The 17,358-nt window shown below is 33.0% G+C and overlaps 1 protein-coding gene and 1 long non-coding RNA gene across 3 annotated transcripts; one reads left to right on the top strand and one right to left on the bottom strand.

Moving 5' to 3' along the window:
- Window positions 1–5,072: 5,072 nt before the first annotated feature.
- On the bottom strand, window positions 5,073–7,221 carry LOC144574888 (protein neprosin-like). Its single transcript, XM_078324983.1, has 6 exons — window positions 7,084–7,221; window positions 6,649–6,705; window positions 6,382–6,549; window positions 6,234–6,287; window positions 6,016–6,138; window positions 5,073–5,547 (listed from the first exon to the last, which is right to left on the bottom strand). The coding sequence occupies exons 1-6, from the start codon at window positions 7,147–7,149 to the stop codon at window positions 5,170–5,172; spliced, it is 846 nt and encodes a 281-aa protein (XP_078181109.1). The 5' UTR covers window positions 7,150–7,221; the 3' UTR covers window positions 5,073–5,169.
- A 2,432-nt stretch (window positions 7,222–9,653) lies between these two features.
- On the top strand, window positions 9,654–14,284 carry LOC144575014 (uncharacterized). Of its 2 annotated transcripts, none has more exons than XR_013518341.1 (6): window positions 9,654–9,906; window positions 10,303–10,436; window positions 10,917–10,965; window positions 11,910–11,991; window positions 13,601–13,626; window positions 13,749–14,284. It is a non-coding gene; the product is annotated as an uncharacterized LOC144575014 (long non-coding RNA). The 2 variants fall into 2 exon arrangements; XR_013518342.1 differs by having other exon boundaries at window positions 9,654–9,921.
- Window positions 14,285–17,358: the final 3,074 nt, after the last annotated feature.

Genomic DNA, 17,358 nt, shown 5'->3' with positions numbered 1-17,358 from the left:
AGTTGAATGAGTAGTGGAGCCCACTTCTCAAGATGGTTTGGTGTATTTCATGCGGTAGTTTGGGTGTAAAGAATTCAGTTTTCAAATTTGACAAAACGGTCCGAACGTGTCCGTTATACAAGATTCCCGCCAGAGATTAGAAGCAAGTTTTCCTCACAAAAGAAAAGGAAAAAGAGAGTAGCACTAGCAACAAGTTCCTTCTATGTCCGGTTCACGGTAGACAGCAAGAAGAGTGGGATTACATTTAAAAAACAGGTCCCAACAATAGAAAATATTTCTGCCATGGTAGTAAACAGGTAACATTCAACAATAAAAAGAGGACAGGAGTAGGAGCAGGAGTAAGGAAGGTCCGACGCTAATTTAGGTTTGATGTGCCCGTAACCGTCCAATCTCCAATTTAAGATCGGGATTGGGGAATTGGAATTTTATCATAAGATTTTGGACAGATTTTATCAAATGCCAGTTTTAGATCGTATAATCTGTATTAAACATTGTGTGAATAGATTTAAAAGTTAATAAATCTAAACTGTGTAGATAAATTTTGATGCATATTAAACAGTGTAGGTCTCATTTTGAATAAGACTTTGTCTATCCATTTTTTTAATACTCTTAAAATAAAAAAATTCACCCTCGATTTTTCAAAAAATTGAAAAATGCATCAACCACTCCACTGTATGGAGGTTGACTCACATAGACAACCATCGCACAGTGGAACAGTTGGCTACAACAACTTTTTTTTTACAGAGATGTTTAGTATATATAGAATGGATATTTTACATATAGGCACTAATGTTATGCTAAATGCACCTCTAATTGAACAAAAACTGAAATTAAAATGTAATTAAAAGTAAATAGATGAGTTTAGAGAAATTAAAATGCAATTGAAAGGCCTTTAAAACCCAGCAGCCCATAAGTTAAAACAGGAAAGTTATTTCTTCAATTTATTAATATTTGAGTGAGTCTATGGTACTATGCATATTACGGGTTGTTACCGTGCTACAGCTCTATATTCAAGTTTTCAAATCCTAACGGTTGATCCGAATCGTTCATCTTGTTCTCCATATTAATATGTGTTTGGAGACCAAATTTTACATTTTTTTTTAATTTTTTACTATTTTTTTAGATATTTAGAAAATCACTTGATCTAAAAATTCTGGACCATCCAAAAACAGTGATTTTCAATAAATCTAAAAAAATAGTAAAAAAATTTCAAAAAATGTAAAATTTGGTCTCCAAACACATATTAATATAGAGAACAAGATACCCGGTTTGGATCGACCGTTAGGATTTGAAAACTCGAATATAAAGCCGTAACACGGTAACAAATCGTAATATGCATAGTACCATAGACTCACTCAAATATTAATAAATTGAAGAAATAACTTTCCTGTTTTAACTTATGGGCTGCTGGGTTTTAAAGGCCTTTTAGAGCCATAGAGGAAAGTGTTGTTAAATGAAAAAGGGGATGTCATACGGAATTACTGCGAGGGTAAAAAAAACCACCAAAAAATGAATCAAACATACTGGGATTTATTTCAATAATTTTTTTTTTATTTCGATGTCTTGTAGTTTAGGTTTTATTTCAGTAGATTTAATTTCATCTGGAACAATGTAATTTTGGTAATCTATGTATTGATACACCTACGGGTTCAATTAAAAAAAATATATATTCTTTAATTTTTTCACTTTTTACATATTTATAGTAGCTAAATTATTATATTGATTATTTTATATATAGTACCCGATAAGTTATTAGGTGTGAACTCAATAAGTTATTTGAATTCGATTTTTGCTCCTCCCTGGCAAAAATTCTGCGTCCACCCTTGACTAAAAGTATTAATATAATAGTGAATATATACGAGTAGAACTAGGGTGTTGTTAAATTCACCAAGTTTTTTTTGTTGAACTCAAGTTTAAAATACGTCAAATTGGCTTTAAATGATGAATCCGAACCATTAAAACTCGCCTACCTTACTAGTGATGTGTCTACATGTAAAAATTTTAAACATTCAAATTAATTTAGTATAAAGTCAAGCGGTAAAAAAACGTTCAAAAAATGAATGCCTTAAAATTAATTTATTAACCTTCTAATTTTGACTGATTGACTTTATACTAAATTAATTCGAATGTTTAAAATTTTCACATGTAGACGCATCACTCATAAGGCAGGCGGATTTCAACAGTTTGGATTCGTCATTTGAAGCCGATTTAATGGATTTTAGACTTGATTTACTTAAGAACACCCTAGTTCTACTTAATACATACGTACATATGTGCTTTTGGATAAAGATCGGAGATACATCGTTCAATTATTTAATATTTATAAAAAAAAAATTGAATTTTGAATAAATGCCCTCCCATACAACTGTCTACACTAAATATATTATTTTTTGTCACCAAATCAAAAACTAATTCTTACATACATATGTGATTTTAAGTATACAATATTTTTTTATTAATTAATGAAGAAAGTACACACTAAAAAACTCAACAAATTAATAAAATTCCACCCAAAAGATGAATCAGTGTGCCAAACGAAACAATAAGCACGCAAGACATTAGTAACTAAAAGTACATATTTGTACATTTACTGAAAGACCCTCTAAATACAAGAAATATGGCTATAAATTAGCAGTATTTCCATTAATAAAGCAACAATAATTACCTAAAGTTATAAATTCCATTAAAAAACAATAGAGTTATAAATATTTTTATATGCAAAAATACGCTTTGTGAATTTACCAAAATAACTACAAAGACATAATACATATTTCAACGAATTCATGAATGATTCGTAAACAACAACAAAAAATCTACAAACAACAAATAGTAATACAAATAACACAAGACATATTTATTGACACAAGTATTTCAGTATTTGTTAACAAAAAGTAACTATTAACAAATTATCTTTATGGCGTAAGTATCTATTGCTCAAGGATCTTTAGAGGATCTAATATAAATGTTTTTGCTTGGAAGTACTAGTTCCTTTTTCTATTGATATTTAACCTTTTTCTCTATGACACTTTTTTTAGAAAAAAAGAGTAAAAATAGTTTATGTCGAAAAGAAAATTAAGTTCAAAATAGAACGTCACCCAACAACAATTACGAAAATTCATAAATCACTTCTCCATTTCATTTGAGACCAGATTTTTGTAATTAGTTTGGTTAAAAGAAATTTACACTAGCAAACCGTACTTGGAATTTTCATGCGGTGAATTTGATTAATTAGAAAAATGTACGAGTAATTGACCAGCCTTCATCACTAAATTCTTCTCATTGTTTATTTCATCCGTATTAAATAAGTTTAATTTCAGAATTCACATCACCTCTATGGCTCTATCATTCTATTTTATTTTTGTTGATTCTATTGAAATTAACTGACTTTGTAATTTGTTCAAAATAGAGGGTCAAAGTTAGAAAACCCACATCTTTTCTTGCGACTCCAAATCTCACTGGCGCTCACAGCGCTGTTTTATTATCAGTGCGCTGCATGAGTTAAAAACAGCGTTGTCAATATTTTACCTTTACTCTGTCGCGCGCTCTTCGTCTTTGACAATATCGCTCCGGCTACCGCATTCCACCAGGTTAGGACCCGCTAAAATAACTCAAATTTTGAGTTTGTATCTGGACCGTCCGATCACAAATTCGAGCCGACCTCACGGAGTCACGGGCCCTTCAATTTCGTACAGAGCTGATCGAACGGCCCGGATTCAAACTCAAAAGTTGAGTTACTTTAGGATCCGAATTCATTTCCACTACCACCATTCAGCTCGTCGGCTCCTCTCGCACGGAAGGTTGCTATCTGAGTACAATTCTTCTGTCCTTGAAACACATTTTTGTTCAGGTTGGTTTGCCATTGACTGAGTTCCTTTTTTGAGCAATTGATCCGATTATCCTTTACTAACAAGTAAATTTCAATTAATTAGTGCAATGTTTCAGTCACAGATAACAGAAAAAGTAATTTTAGTTAAATTTCTGTGCTACGAGATTGGTAACGAAGTAATTGTACCCTCGGCAATAATGCTCTCAATTAAACCTCAGTTTTTGCAAATTAAACTCCAATGGCAAAAAAGGGATGTATATCAGAAGGATAAAAATTTGGTCTATCCGGTCGTGCAAGTTTGCACTGAACGGTTATATAGATATCAACTGTGACTAATATCGTATCGGTAAGGCACATTCCAGTTGATACCAATGCTTTCCTAAAAAAAAAAAAAAAAAAGAAGTAAAAAGTTGATACCAATGCATGACCTCAAAAGCTCCTGACAATCTGGTATATAACCCTCAAACTTGGTGAGATTCGTGCCAGAATCAATTCGGTGCCTATTTGGAATATAGGGGGCTCCAATTTGAGATTTGTGCCAGAATAAAACTGATGATTCAGATCTCATTCTACACAGTCGGTCAGGTGTTGCACTGAATCTGAATTCCTCAAACTTGGATTAGGCATTGCATTGGAGCATCACTCCCAGTGCAGAACCACACATTATATTATTCTAGTCTTATGTAATAATCTCATTTAACCTAGACTATACAGTGAATTGTACATTTCTGATAGGGAATACATTTGGATCTGAGCATCTATTTGTTGGAAGAGGAAAACTGAGACGACTTGTGAGTTATGACAGCTGAAAAACCACAAACTTATAATTCAGACACAGGAAAATAGCCCTGATGCAACGAAGAACTACTTCTTTACCACAACCATTATCTAAATGCATTCTAATTTGTTGACATTTTCCATCAGATATATGTAAATAATTATTAGTAAATGTTTTATGCAAAATACAGTGAAAGTTGTATTTGAAACAAATCACTGGTAACTTTTGGAACTCTACCAGAATAACAGAATGCAAGTCATGGTACCTCTTTAATTGTTATAAAAGAATAACTTTTCATTTTAATCAAGTATATTGGTACATATTCTTTAGCAATACATCTTATAGATTGATTAACCCGGTGCATGTGTTTATATTATTAGTCTGAGCAGACAAATGGAACGCACAAAACATAAGGTATATATGTAGAAATTATATTTCCACAAAAGAAGCATTCACATTTAAACTACCACAAAAAAAAATATGACGCTCAATTCACAGTAACACATTGCCAATTGTAGATACACCTGGTCCAAAAACACACAGCTCATGCATCAGTTTGATAGAATTAACTACAGCCGCCGGGTCCTCCGTAGCCGAAAGAATTATCCTGGACCATCAATTTCCCGAGCCCGTAACAATTCTGATAGGAGTGTCTACTAAAATACCTGTCAAGGTACCAACCATCCGGCCTGATATAATAGATGTTTTTCATTATCGCCGGAAGAGGATCTCCATTCCTTTGAAGCTCCTTTGCGTAGATACCATTACCCATTGGTGGGCTTTTGAGAGAGCTTAGGAACTTGACTGCCCCACCGAATTCAGCGTAGTTTCCGCTATCAGCTAACCCGGTAAAGAGATACTTCGGGAAGTAACCTATCCGACTGAGATAAGTGTCACCGACACCGGGGCCCACGTATACCCCCCAATCTCCGGTGCTGTTATCCTAATTTAAAAAGCGCAACATACTATGAGCGTGGATCCAAGAGCAGCCACCACATCTAATAGGTGAAGATATATATACTCATGGTCAGAGGCACAATTTCAAGTTATGAGGTCAAGGGGTTATTTTTACGAAAAAATATGGGGGTCATGTCAATTTCAATATCACAGTATTTTTCTCTAAAATATATAATAAAATATATTTTTGCCTATCTAAAAAAATAGTAAAAAGATTCTAAAAAAATATAAAATTAGGTTTCCAAGTACATTTTCATTAAAAATCATGTTTAACGGTTCGGATCGACTGTTTGTACTTTCAAAATAGAGATATGAATCCATAGGACGAGTTGATATAATATGCATATTACCATAGCATCACTCTACTATTTTATATCGATATCCGATGATTACTGGAAAAATCTACCTCTCCCAGTATGGTTAGCTCAGTGACCTGTCATGTAAATAATCATACCTTGAGAAACTTTATAGTTATTTGATTATTTGCATCAAGTACTTCCCCAGGAGCTAAATAAGCGCCTTGAATAGATCTAAATCCATCACTACAAGTATTAACACAGCTTCTTCCCCCAGCACCCTGTTTCTCGCAAACAATGATATAAAATTAGATAACAAGGCACCATATATAGGAATACACCCAAAAAATATGGATAAAAGAAATGAAATGCTCACCTTATAAGATACAAAAAATCGAGGTCTTGAATCGCCGTATTTCCAAGGATCAATCTACATTTGGATTCGTTAAGCGCTTAGAACTAAAGAATTGCTTGAGTTGGTACCGACAACCAAAGAAAATAAGGTTAAAGGTGCGTTTACTTACTATCCATCCAGCTTGAATTTCATCTGTCCCGTCACTAGGTTTATTAAAAGTATTTTGAATACTGATATATGTTTTGCTCGATTGCCCAACGGTCACAGTCGGATTATACACAGTCATTGATGCTGTAAAGCCGTGAAACCATGCCGGCGTAATAAAATATACCGCATACTTAAACGAAAAAAAGGGAAGAAGTCAACCTTTCAATATCGAGCAGCAATTTGATGTATTTGAAGCATATACTTTTTTTTAAGGTATATTAAAACTTACAGCTTCTTTGGCGTCATTATCATCATCAAGAGACAATTTTCTCTTAGTGCCACTAATCTTTAATTAACAATTTAACATGAAAAAAAAAAGAGTAATTAGCGGGTCAAAAAAGGAAAAAAAATTGTAAAAAAGAAAAGAAGGACATAGGGTTGACTAATGACAATCAATCTTTAACATGCAAATGCATGATGAAGATTTGAATTTGCTGTTGTTTGATCATGCGCTATTTTGAATTCTTTCAAGACTGGTACAATAATATATGTGTCATTGAATATTAGATTGCTTTATCATTCTCTCCCTTCCATAACAAAATGAATTAATGGAGAAACTAATGAATGTGAATCACCTATTGATTTTGCTATTGTTTCTAATAGTACAAAATATAGTTGTGTACGTATATATTACCTGTTGCGAACTGCTGCTGTTTGCTTCTACTGATCCAATAGTAGAAATGGCGATAGAAAGAGCAACTATTGCAAAGCGCAAGTCCTTGAAAGCCATGAGAGGATGTAGATTTTACTTTCTTTAATTTTCTTGATTTTTGTCAACAAATTATCTACGTATATATATCATCTGGAGAGACAATTATACATTGCACCTGTCATAAACCTTTTTTTTTTTTTTGCAAAATAAATCACGACGGTTATAAGTTATAACTCAATCAATCCAAGCTGGTGTTTTTCCAAGTTTGGTGACTTGTGCAAGCGAAATATTGAAAGGTTTAATCATCTAATTATGCAGCTTTGTTCATATCCATACACTGCGTTGCTTTTTTTGGTTAGTTGTACACTAAGTTCCAATCGTGTATATACAACAAATTACAAGAACAACAGCTGTTACACTTGTAATTAATATTTTAATTTGAGGTTTGGAGGGAAAAAATATAAGTTATTTTTAGGAGAATATTTTAACAAACCATTGCTTGGGTTGGGGCCTTGGGGGTAAAGATTTTAACATAGCAGTTTCGGCTTCACACAATGTACTGATTATAGAATTAAAATAGCGCTGCATATGATTTGTGTGTTATGAAATCAAAACGGCTCTGCTAAAATCTTGACCCATTGTTTCGGGCATCAGAATTCCTAGATATAAAAGCTGATCAGAAAATTTCTAGCCTAGGTCTTCCTAAAAAAATAAAATAAATCTAGCCTGTAATTTTTTTTTTTGGCAGCATTCTTTTTCATCTATTTCCCTGTTTCAAATTTTATATTTGTCTATCCCCATTTTCTAAAAAAAAAATAACGCTAATATATTCAATTTTAAATTTTGACAATATTATTCATGAATTATGGATGCACACATATAGCATTTTTGATTGAACATCATTGATAAAAAAAATTTAAACAAGCTTAGGAAACCGACTTGAAAGCGATATCATGTATGCGTTTGTAGTTCATCCTGAATGCAAATATTCGGACAACTAGAGTTATGATCCGTGCTTCACTGCGGGACCAATCAAGATCGATCGCTTACTACAACAGTTATTATTATGTGGTTTTATTTGACACATGCTGGACATAAGAATATAAACAAATTAGTGCGTATCAAGTCATGACAATACATTTTTACATGCTTTCTTATAATTTCTTTCATTGATAAAAAAAATATGATAGTATGATTCAGGGTAATAAAAATTAATTGGTCATTGCAACGGAAACATGTTATAAGAGGAAAAAAATTTCATACAAAATGATTATTTTCATAAAAAAAAATTAGACCAATTGACAAATAACGTTTCTTAAAGGGTTAATTTCTCATGTGTCCTTCAAGAGTTGTTGAATTTATTATTTACCCCTCTACTCTCAGTTATATCTCACATATTCCTTAACTCTCATTTTTCTTTTCTATTTATCCTTTGAATTAATAACCCACAATTAAATATTATCTAATTTATTTGTTTTCTATTATACTCTTATTCTTTCTCTTTGATTTAAATTTTGCAAAGAGCACTATTGTTGTGCATTCTCCGACTGAAATATTGTAAGCCAATTTCGATACCGTAGCTCTACCGTTCCCGTAGTCCAGCTAAATAATTGTAGCAAATAATTTTTGCCAACTAAATAAATTACCAAAACAATACGATACTCACTGTTGAAAATTATATATAACGAGCATGCACAGTTATCAAGGCTTGAGAAAAAGAAGCTCTTCATCTTTCCGGAAAAAATGGGCAGCTCTCCACCAGAGAACTCCAGAATCTGACCCCATAACAGATTTCACATTCAAATGCTTTCTCTTTTGGGATCCATTTGGGTAGGAACTTCCTTCAAGTTCTCTTTGCAATTTTTCATGTTAGATTAAATTGTCAAATCTGATTTTCTGAAATTTATTAGATCGTTATGTAATTTCGTAAAATTTCTTTTACTTACATTGATTTCTTATTTCTTTTATTTTGTTCACATTCAAATGCTTTGTCGTTTTTCTAAGACCAGAAAAAAACTTTGGCCAAAGATTCTTGCCCGGTGGAGAGAAAAAGAATTACTTGAGAGATTGGAATGGAGATACGATCCAAGGAGAGATGACAAAGTAGAACTTTTGAGTACTGAGAATACTGGAGAGGTGAAGGCAAAGGGTAAACCTTGGTGGAAGCTTGACAATGGTTTCAGTAATCAGGAATGCTAATGAGGTATACACCTACAATAATTTTTGCCAAAGTTTTTTTCTAGTATTATAATACCTTAATTTTCAATGCTGAGTGACGTCAGCGATGAACAGTGCGTTCCTTCTAAGCTGCCGTCCGATTTATCATTGATGGCCCAGATTATTTCTACCTTACATCATCTGTCGTCATTGGTTCAGCGCTGCTCACCTCCAGTTGGATCTTTCACGCTGATATTATTATAATATCTTAAAGGAGAATGGGGTGTTACATCAGCAATGAACAGTGACACCCCTGCTTTTAACCTTCGGATGCTGGATGAAGCGCTCTAAATTTCTCATCTGACGTCCCCTCTCGTCATCAGCCCGAAATTGATCTCTCGCCTATCTAGCGTTTCAACTTTCTCTTTCGCTTCGTTCGCAAATCCTGCACAGCTGTCCCTCGCTCTCCTCTCCTATGTGACGGCCGCGTGCTCAGTTCATCCCACACGTGTCTCCGCTTTATTCAGCTCTTCCCCTTTCTCTTTCGACTCTTTATCTGCTCCGCCGCTGAGAAGGCTGACCTAGCTCTACTTAATCGGTGTATGCTCCTGTGTTCGGTCAGCTCTGCCGCAGTCTACCGTCTCATTCCCTCCATTCATTCGAGCGTCTAGCAACCAGGTCGGTACAACTATGGTATGGAACTATAATAGTTGGCTGGAGCCGAGCCGACTTTTTAAATTGGCTAATTAAGTTTGCTCTTACAATCTAAGGGTAACTGGTATTGATTACAATAATTTTACTTGATTTTTTGCTTTTCGAATGCACCATGGAAAAAGTATTTCAAAAATATTACGTTACGTGCAATATATCAATTTCTTTTTCTGCCATTAATTAATATCCAAGATAATATACATGGGCAAAAGGCTCTTCAAATAGCAAAATTGGCTTTACGATTTTTTTGTCAAGGTTGAAAGCAACTAGATAGGACAAACAAAATTGGAAATCTAATTAAATTTTTGAAAAAAAAGTTCCTCAAAAAGCTGGAACAATTCTGAATAAATTGGGTTTTGTCAGGTGATGAAGTCTCAACTGTTCCCGTAGAATGCCCCTCAATCTTTGACCTTGGCCTCTTCCAATTGGACTCCTTGCTGGCTCAGACATATACAAGAGAGAATAACTGATTTGTGTGAACAATCGATTAATGCATGGTATGTAATTTAAAGGTTCTATTTTGGTTTTTCTTTTTGGTTTTTGATTTAATCAAATTTCATTTCCGTTGTCTCCTTACCATTAAGCTTTGGTTACATGGGTTTCACATTTTAGTTTCTAATTCCTGTTTCCAATCCCGTCACACACTGGTACTTCTGACTTATAGTTAGGTCTCGGTCCATTATTAGCCACTGGTAGCAATTAATTTACAGAATTAGATGAACGAATTCTTCGTCCCAGTTCACCCTGTCAGTATCAGCGTTCACTTGAGAGCAGTGGTTCGTTCAGCTAATCTTTCATCCCATTTCACTCTGTCAGTATCAGCATTCACTTGAGCGCAGTATTTAATTCAGCTAATCTATCATTACATGTGGTATCGATTGAAGACGCAAATCTCTTCTGTCCTGACTGAGTGCTGAATTGTGAATTAGAAATAATTTATGAAGTAATTTATTTTCTGGGATTCCAAATGTATGTAGGAAGACGGCTGAAGTACAATCAACTGCATCATTGGCTGTTAGAATGAAGGTACAGTGTTCTCTATGTTCTTCTCATTTACTACTCTTGATTTCATGATTATGAATTTATTGCCTAATTGTATAAAGTTTACCTTCAAAGTGTATGCAAGCAAACTATTCGCCACAACATCTTTCTCACCCAAACAAATGTTCATCGCCCAACATATGTATAGAAAAGAACAACAACCAATCGCATTAAAAATGATGCACAAAGTTTCCATTTGTTAAAATAACACAACAAGACAATAAGTTTGGAAACTATTGACTCTTGGTTAGATTCGACATTTAGCAATCTCTAAATTAGCCATATGTTTCCTTCAATTTTTTTTTTTTTTTGCTAAAACAATAACATAAGAGCAATAGAGTGAGGTTATGGTACTACGCATAGCACGGATCAGTTCGTACTATGGATAAGTATCTCTGTTTCTAAAGTCCCAACATTCTATCTCAACCGTCATCACATTTTTCCATATTGCAAAAGACTAAATATAATAGGGTTCAATGAGGTGCATAGCACGGATGGGTACGTACTATGGTTCATTTTTTTGCGCTTCAAAATTCCTAATGGTCGATTCTAACTGTTCAACATAATTATAATTTCCATATGAATAATTACTTCTCTAAATTAGCCATATGTTTCCTTCAAATTTTTTTTTTTTTTTTGCTAAAACAATAACATAAGAGAAATAGAGTGAGGCTATGGTACTACGCATAGCGCGGATCAGTTCGTACTATGGATAAGTATCTCTATTTCTAAAGTCCCAACATTCTATCTCAACCGTTGAACATGCTGTACATATGGAAATGTACCTGTAAATCAAATTTTTCATTTTTAAATTTTTTTTTACAATTTTCTAAAATAGGTAGAAAATGATTAGCTGAGTAGCTTTCACCCCTCAGTTGAAGCACCATTATTCTAATTATGCAAAATTCATGCCTCTGTTTACAAATCAGGAGCTTCTGCTGGACAGAATCTAAGAAGGGAGTTGTTGCTGATTTTAGTGGAATTAAGGTTGCCTTTCCGGGATCTTTTGTTGTAAGTTATACATTATATAATTCAATATATTTATCTCTTTATATCAACCTGATGCCAATAATTGAATTCAGCTTATTTAGATGTAAATATCTTAACAAGATTAATTCCACTTAGTATCATGAATAGTATAAGTTTTTGTTTTTTTAAATTTGGGTTTAGTCATCACATTTTTCCATATTGCAAAAGACTAAATATAATAGGGTTCAATGAGGTGCATAGCACGGATGGGTACGTACTATGGTTCATTTTTTTGCGCTTCAAAATTCCTAATGGTTGATTCTAACCGTTCAACATAATTATAATTTCCATATGAATAATTACTTCTCTAAATTAGCCATATGTTTCCTTCAATTTTTTTTTTTTTTGCTAAAACAATAACATAAGAGAAATAGAGTGAGGCTATGGTACTACGCATAGCGCGGATCAGTTCGTGAGTTGTGACCTCATCAATGAATAGTGACACTCCAATTCATTTCCATCTGATTCTAAATTGATGCATCAAATCGTTTTTTATTTCGTCATTTAGCGTCAGCAGCAAAATTCTCCCTCCTGTTTGCTATTTCCCCGATTGTAATTGCTGGGGAGAATGGGTTGTTGCAGTAGCTGCGAACAGTACACCCAATTTCGTACCGTCCGATCATAGATTCACGCATCAGATCTTTTCCCATTTTCTCATATATCGTCAGCAGACAAAAATTCCTCCTTCCCCTTGCTACTAGCCCCCGTCTGTGCTACCTGTCCTTCCCCTATTTTTCACCATCGCCACGTGCTACCCTGTTGGTACGTGACTCTCTTGGTGGACTCCCTCCGGTCTCCCACTATCCTTTCTTGCGCCTTCTGCGGTGCTTTGGAGAGATCGGTTCTTTTGTTCAATCTCTTCTTATTGCTTATTCCTTTCTCGCCTCCAACGCAAACCTCTGCCCAGAAAAAAAAAGAAGAAGATCGGCACTCTCCCCTCTTCGCTGTACTCGGTCTGTAAGATTTATGTACTTCCATGGCTTATTTTATTACTGGAGTCAGAAAGAAAGAGAACACTTGATGAGAGGTCCAATGCAAGGTGTGCTACAGTGAATTCTCTTTGTTGATTTTAGTTAGTTTTTGTGCTAAATTGTAGTTTGTGCCTATATTAAGAGAATTCCAGTGGGGGATAGTAGAGAGTTTGGGTTCTGAATTTGATTGAGTGGGTAGAAGATAATCACATTGCTCATAAGGTTGTTTCCTAGGTTTAAGATTAGCTATTGCTCTTTGTCAGAAAAATCAACATCTGCTGTGGGCCAAATTAATACTTCCACCATGCTTGGTACCATATAGATGGCCAAATTATATTTAGAACTATTAGTTATTTCTGTACTTGTTCCTTTTGCTTTCATGAATTAGGCATAGGCATGTGATGCTTGAGGCATATGACCAACAAATGTGTTGTTTAGATTAGGTATATTGATGGAAATATTTTTCTTTTCTTCATAATTTTAATGCATGATGCTTTAATGCATAGTACACGTGGAGTTGGTGATTTGATTTTAGCAAGTTCTACAAACTGTCGATTCGAGCAGGCATTACATGTATGTTACACTTACATTTGGCTTCTTTTTTTTTTTCTTCTTTTCAGGTATTAAATCATCAAATAACACAGAGGTTAGTTTTCTTTATTCTGTTATTATTAGTTTTGAAACCTGATTTATTAAAAGAACTTACAATTTAAAAATGAGTACACCCAAACAACATGTTAATGGATGTTTGCACTTATTTCATATTAGCAAGGCAAATAGCACAAAACAAGCAAAATCGAGAATAAATAGAGAATAAAGAAAAAAGGAAAGGGGAGAGATGACTGCCAGAGGAAGCAGCAAGGCGGTGGGCCCTGTCTTTCAAATGTCCTGTGAAGGAGCTAGACATGCTAGACCACAAATATAATTTGAGCTCAGATTCGGGTCATAAAGGTGAGGAAGGTGTTAGGGGTTGTACGAGCTTAAAGAGGAGATTAGGAAAAAATAGGAGATATGTTAGGTAGTTTAGCATTCGTTGGTCAATAATGGATCTTACCACAAACTGTGACTTCTCATGTTGTCAGTGTGACTATAAATAGAACCTCTTTTGGGTTGGATGTATGATTCCTTTTGTGCACATTCAGTCAAAAATATTTTTCAAGATAACTCCCAGAATTTTGTACTAATTGGTTTCGTTTGAACTACCAGAAACTAATTTGGAACATGTCAGGTTGTATTGACTGACTTTTTATTTGTATTACTTCCGCTTTTACATTAACTCTGATATGGATATCCGAAAGCTTGTACTGAGGACTTGCAAGCTGAAATGCTGATTCAGGACGTAAAGTGGTGGTTCATTTGCTAAAACATTAGTTGAGACAATAATGAAATATTCCGATTAAGGAAACATTCCAAACAGTTGATTGCGCTATCAGAAAACGAGTGAGATTATGGTACTGTATATTGTATGCGTTGAGAAGAAAAAAGAAATGGACGTCAGCATAACCAATCAAATTTGGGTTGCGGCAAAGCCGCAACAGACGCACCTAGTTTTATATAATTTTCAATAGTGAGTATTGTATTGTTTTGGCAATTTATTTAGTTGGCAAAAATTATTTGCTACAATTATTTAGATGGACTGCGGGAACGGTATAGCCACGGTATCGAAATTGGCCTACAATATTTCAATCGGAGGATGCACAACAATGGTGCTCTTTGCAAAATTTAAATCAAAGATAAAGAATAAGGGTATAATGGAAAACAAATAAATTAGATAATATTTAATTGTGGGTTATTAATTCAAAGGGTAAATAGAAAAGAAAAATGAGAGTTGAGGGATATGTGAGATATAACTAAGAGTAGAGGTGTAAATAAGAAATTCAACAACGAAGGGTAAATAAGAAATTAACTCTTTCTTGGATAACATATTAAATGACATTTACATGTAAATAATGTTTTCTTAAATAACATATTAAATGACATATTTTTATAAAAATATCTCATACAAAATGATAAATTAAATGACAAATAACATTTCTTAAATAATCTAAAAAAAATGAAGACATGACCAATCAATTATCAACCAATTCAAAATTCTTTAAATGATATATAAAAAAGGAAAGAAATCAGGATCATTTAGAAAGATTAATTTGCATGTAAAGAGTACGTGTGGTGAGTACGTTTCTAAATAAATTTAGACTTCTACATATTAAAAACATAAAATAGATGCATAGAATCAAAATATTTGATATGAGAGTTAATATTTAATCCAAAATTTCATCTTTTAATCAAAGTCGTTGGCAGATCAGACATCTGCTTGCTTAATATAATAATGGAGATATTAAAAAAATTAACAATATTATTTTGTTCATTAAGTAATGTGTTTTAAATATGACGAGGGTTCAAATGTCTCCATTTTTTGTGCCTCCATCATGCCTCAATTTTTAAGAACTTTAATAACTCAAAATTTAAAACTTAAAAGTCAAAATAAAACCACTGGATGTGATCTATGTTATTTTCTCTACGTGCTCATAAAAAAATATCATATTTTAATTTTTTTTTATGTGAATCAATCATTTGAAAAATCAACGTCTAGAAATTATCCACATTAGTACATTTTATAAGCTCTTGATAACATTCAAAACAAAATTGAAATGTCATAATTTTTTACGTGTGCATATATAAAAATTTAGATCATATCTAACAGTTTTATTTTGACTTTTAAGTTTTAAATTTCAAGTTATTGAAGTTCTTAAAAATAAAAGTATGATGGACACACAAAAAATAGAGACATTTGAATCCTCTCTTTAAACATATATCTCTTCAAAGTTTGCGTCTAAAAAAATTCAAGTGCACAAAAGCCAAAAGAGTCATTATGCACTGAGCGCTATCTTTTTATTAAATATATATTTTTTAATTTCAACGACTCATTTTCATGCATACCTAAAATGGTCACATGTTATAGGATTTAACTTTGCTGAAAAAATACCATTATTGGAAGAAGAAAAAAAATATGATGTTTTTTTGGCATCATCTAGATGTCTAAAAACACTATCAAATGACTATAAAGTGACTTAAAATACTAATATATGCATAGGAGTTGCCAGAAAATCACAAAATCAATAATCATAATACAGAATTGACAACCGTTAGATCAATAAAAATGAATATCATACGGCTAAAAACACAAATGACGTGGCATGCTTAAGAGGTCAGAAGATCCATCCTTCTTTATGTAGTATACATATTTTTCTTAATTCGATTTTCAATTTTCATGTAGATTTAATTTATCGCAATTAAACTTAATCCTGAATTAAACCGTACTTGAACGAAAAAATAAATTACTTAAATTGGTCTTTACTGGCAGGCTTAATTAAACTATACTTAAAAACCAATACTCTAGGCTTTAACAAACAATCAGTAAATATCAAGGTTTTAAATAACGATTATAGCGGCATAGCGGGGAGATAAAAAAAAAAAGCTATTGCGAATAGCGTAGCTATAGCGGAAGCTATCACACATAGCGATTTTCCCTTTTCAAACTTTATATTCTATATTTCTACTAATTATCAACATAATCAATATTAGAGAATTGATGTAACAACTAAATGACAACTAATCTAAGTCTATACTTTTTATCAATTACGCAAATAAGAAGGAAAAAAAAATCTAAAAAGTAACATTATTTAATAGTTTATACTTCATGGTATTACATATTATAATAGACAAAGAGCAATTAATTTTATAAGGTAAAGGAAGTCAATATACATATTTAAACATTTTATAATTATAATAATAATCAAAATCAGCTTTCAATTGAAACGAACGATAATAATTTTACAAATGAATATTATAAAAAGAGTAATCAAAATGAAGAATTAGTATTTGAATATTTCTCGATATAGAATGATAGAATAAATCACAAATAAAAATAGAAGCATATAGTTTGATTTAGTATACTTATCGTAGAAGACCATGTAGCATTAGAAATAATAATAGAAGTACAGAAGTTCATATAAATTGCAAAAAAAAAAACATGTAGCATAGCGGTAGCTATAGCGGGTCTCATATAGCGATAATAACGGTCAGCTATTATAGCTATAGCGGTCGTAGCTGAGTTAGCGCAATTTTATCTCATAGCTTAGCGTTTATGGTCTGAAAAAGCTATAGCATAGCTATAGCGCCGCTATAGCTAGCTATTTAGAACCCTGGTAAATATCAAAGTTACAAGTCCAAAAATAAAACTGGTCCCTTGTTACAGGCAGGAGGGGATGCAAAATTTCTGTCAGAGTAAAAATTGGATTTAAATAGCTTATTGGATTCAAATTCATTAGCTAATTGGGTTCTAAACTTCTAATTCTAATTACCATTAACAAGGCTT

Source organism: Carex rostrata, chromosome 23 (genome assembly GCF_964058835.1).
Source record: "Carex rostrata chromosome 23, lpCarRost1.2, whole genome shotgun sequence".
Classification (NCBI taxonomy): domain Eukaryota; kingdom Viridiplantae; phylum Streptophyta; class Magnoliopsida; order Poales; family Cyperaceae; genus Carex; species Carex rostrata.
The sequence above is the reverse complement of the archived record's forward strand: the minus strand, read 5'-3'. Positions and strand labels throughout refer to the sequence as shown.

What these genes read in the sequence shown, in the direction of transcription:
- LOC144574888 (XM_078324983.1), bottom strand. Translation starts at nt 7,149, where the DNA reads ATGGCTTTCAAGGACTTGCGCTTTGCAATAGTTGCTCTTTCTATCGCC. An exon ending in GATTTTTTGTATCTTATAAG is followed by an intron (nt 6,139 to 6,233) that starts GTGAGCATTTCA and finishes TGCGAGAAACAG; the next exon opens with GGTGCTGGGGGAAGAAGCTG. An exon ending in TAACTATAAAGTTTCTCAAG is followed by an intron (nt 5,548 to 6,015) that starts GTATGATTATTT and finishes TTTTTAAATTAG; the next exon opens with GATAACAGCACCGGAGATTG.